The sequence below is a fragment of the Papilio polytes genome, unplaced genomic scaffold, assembly GCF_000836215.1.
Source record: "Papilio polytes unplaced genomic scaffold, Ppol_1.0 DF823288.1, whole genome shotgun sequence".
NCBI lineage: Eukaryota > Metazoa > Arthropoda > Insecta > Lepidoptera > Papilionidae > Papilio > Papilio polytes.
The window spans coordinates 2,136,722-2,138,777 of NW_013525916.1; the positions used below are offsets into that span (position 1 = coordinate 2,136,722).

A 2,056-nucleotide genomic window follows, 5' to 3' on the forward strand; every position below is an offset into this window, starting at 1 on the left:
GGTCGCGGGTGAAAGCAAGTTCTACATGAATGCCTAATTAGGGCGAGATCCGTTACACAGAGAAACAAACATCCATCGATCTAAATTTTCATCATCATAATACTAGTATGCTTAATTTAAAACAGGTTACTAAATAATGCTTGATTTTCCAGGGGCGGTGGGTAGCGAATAATCTCGGACCAAGCGTAAGGAATTCTCGCTTCAATGAAACTCTAATCTTAGCTGTCGATGACCAGCGATACATCATACCAATCTGGTTGAGAGGTGTAAGTACAATTATAAATTCCGATATTGCTAAGAGTAATATTAAGACTTTTATTACTGTTTTTTTAATAACTTGAAAGGTATTAGATACCATTTTTGGTAAGGGTCCTAAAGCTGTTTGACATTGTAGATGGAGAAAGAAGATCCTAAGTCAATCGAGTACATCGACGGTATCGCCATACATTACTACGGTAACTTCATGCCGGCAAGCGTACTTACAAGGATCCAGAAGAGGTATCCTGGCAAGATCCTACTCTCGACTGAAGCTTGTGAAGGTACACTGCGTTTACACTGAAGAAATAAATTTCAAGTTCCAAATTTAAACAAGTTTTATATCATAGGTCCTATGCCGTGGGATAAGCACAAGGTGGAGATCGGGTCATGGGATCGCGCTGTAAAATACACACGCAGTATTCTGGAGGTAGATACAAATTAAATATCGTACAAAACCGAGAACTCAATTAATCAATTTTTTTTAAACATTAGCTATGTTAGTTCTACAGCATTAGTCGCTAAAACAAGCTGTATTCCACTAAGTGTAAATGTCTATCCAAATATGACCAGTGAAAGAAGCCCGTTTTCTTGTCTTTTGGTATTTTTGTAATATATTTGTTAACTTAAACACTAATTAACTTTCACAGGATTTGAACAACTACGTTGTTGGCTGGATAGATTGGAACTTATGTTTAGATGAGCACGGAGGTCCGAACTGGGCGCACAACTACGTCGATGCTCCCATACTTGTTTTCGGTGAAAATGACGAGTTTGTCAAACAGCCCATGTACTACGCATTGGGACACTTCTCTAAGTTCATCCCGAGGGGATCGCAAGTGGTAGAAGTATCGCGGATGAGTTCTGCCACCGTTCAGAATATTGCTGTTGTCACGCCGGAGGGGAATTTAGTACTTGTTCTGCAGAATACGTAAGTGATTTTGTGGAATAAAAAATTAGACATCAAATCACATTGTTAGGAAATTTTTGTTACCTTTTTTGCAAATTTTAGTATGAAAATAACAAAAAATACACTCAGGAAAAAACTGAATCTCCTATGTGGTTAGTTTTAATAATATTTAGTATAATAAAATGTTAAACAGCGATTCCAATGGTTGTTGGTCTAGAATCCATCCAATCTAGAATTATTCCGTTCGCACGGTACTTATGAAAATAAGCGCAAAAATTTCGTTAAATATTTACCTTTATTCATTGTATTTTTTCAGGAATGATTATGAAACAAATGTTCGGATCAGAATTAGTGCTACAAGATATATTGATGTTTTACTCGAGCCTGAATCCATTAAGACTATTGAAATAAATCCCAATAACTAAATGATAATGTATGTGATGTGAATGTTTTGTATGATCCAAGAATGTTTGTATTGAATTTATTTAATAAAAGTGAAAAGTTATGCCTACTTTTTCTTTTACTTTTAATGATCACAGACCTATTTCTTTTTATAATATAAGGCGGCAAATGAGCAAGTGGCCACATGAATCCATCAAAATGGAAAGCGACTGCTGCCCATAAACATCCGTAATTGCAGATGCGTTGCCTAATTGACGGAGGAAGAGACGCACATAGAGGACATTTACCTTCCTATGCGTTTCCATGACCGTCAAATCAACTTTTCCTTCCTATCCTTTCCTCATAAAAAAGGGTGGAAAGGTTAAGGGACTTAAATTAGAAAGAACTCCGGCACCACACTCATCACACGAAACGCGGAATTGCTTCCACTTCACGCGTTTTCTGTGCGGTCGTGGTATTACACCAGACGAGCCGACCCATTCGTGCAAA

At 37.3% G+C, this 2,056-nt stretch overlaps 1 protein-coding gene across 1 annotated transcript in view; it reads left to right on the forward strand.

Annotated features, from left to right (window-relative positions):
• The window catches only part of LOC106104981 (glucosylceramidase-like), a 5,472-nt gene extending 3,808 nt beyond the window's left edge, over nt 1-1,664 (forward strand). The window contains exons 8-12 of the mRNA XM_013285173.1: nt 153-266; nt 395-539; nt 606-685; nt 906-1,186; nt 1,482-1,664. Of these exons, the coding sequence (XP_013140627.1) occupies nt 153-266; nt 395-539; nt 606-685; nt 906-1,186; nt 1,482-1,590 (729 nt within the window). The 3' untranslated portion in view covers nt 1,591-1,664. The remainder of the gene's footprint in view (nt 1-152; nt 267-394; nt 540-605; nt 686-905; nt 1,187-1,481) is intronic.
• Nucleotides 1,665-2,056: the final 392 nt, after the last annotated feature.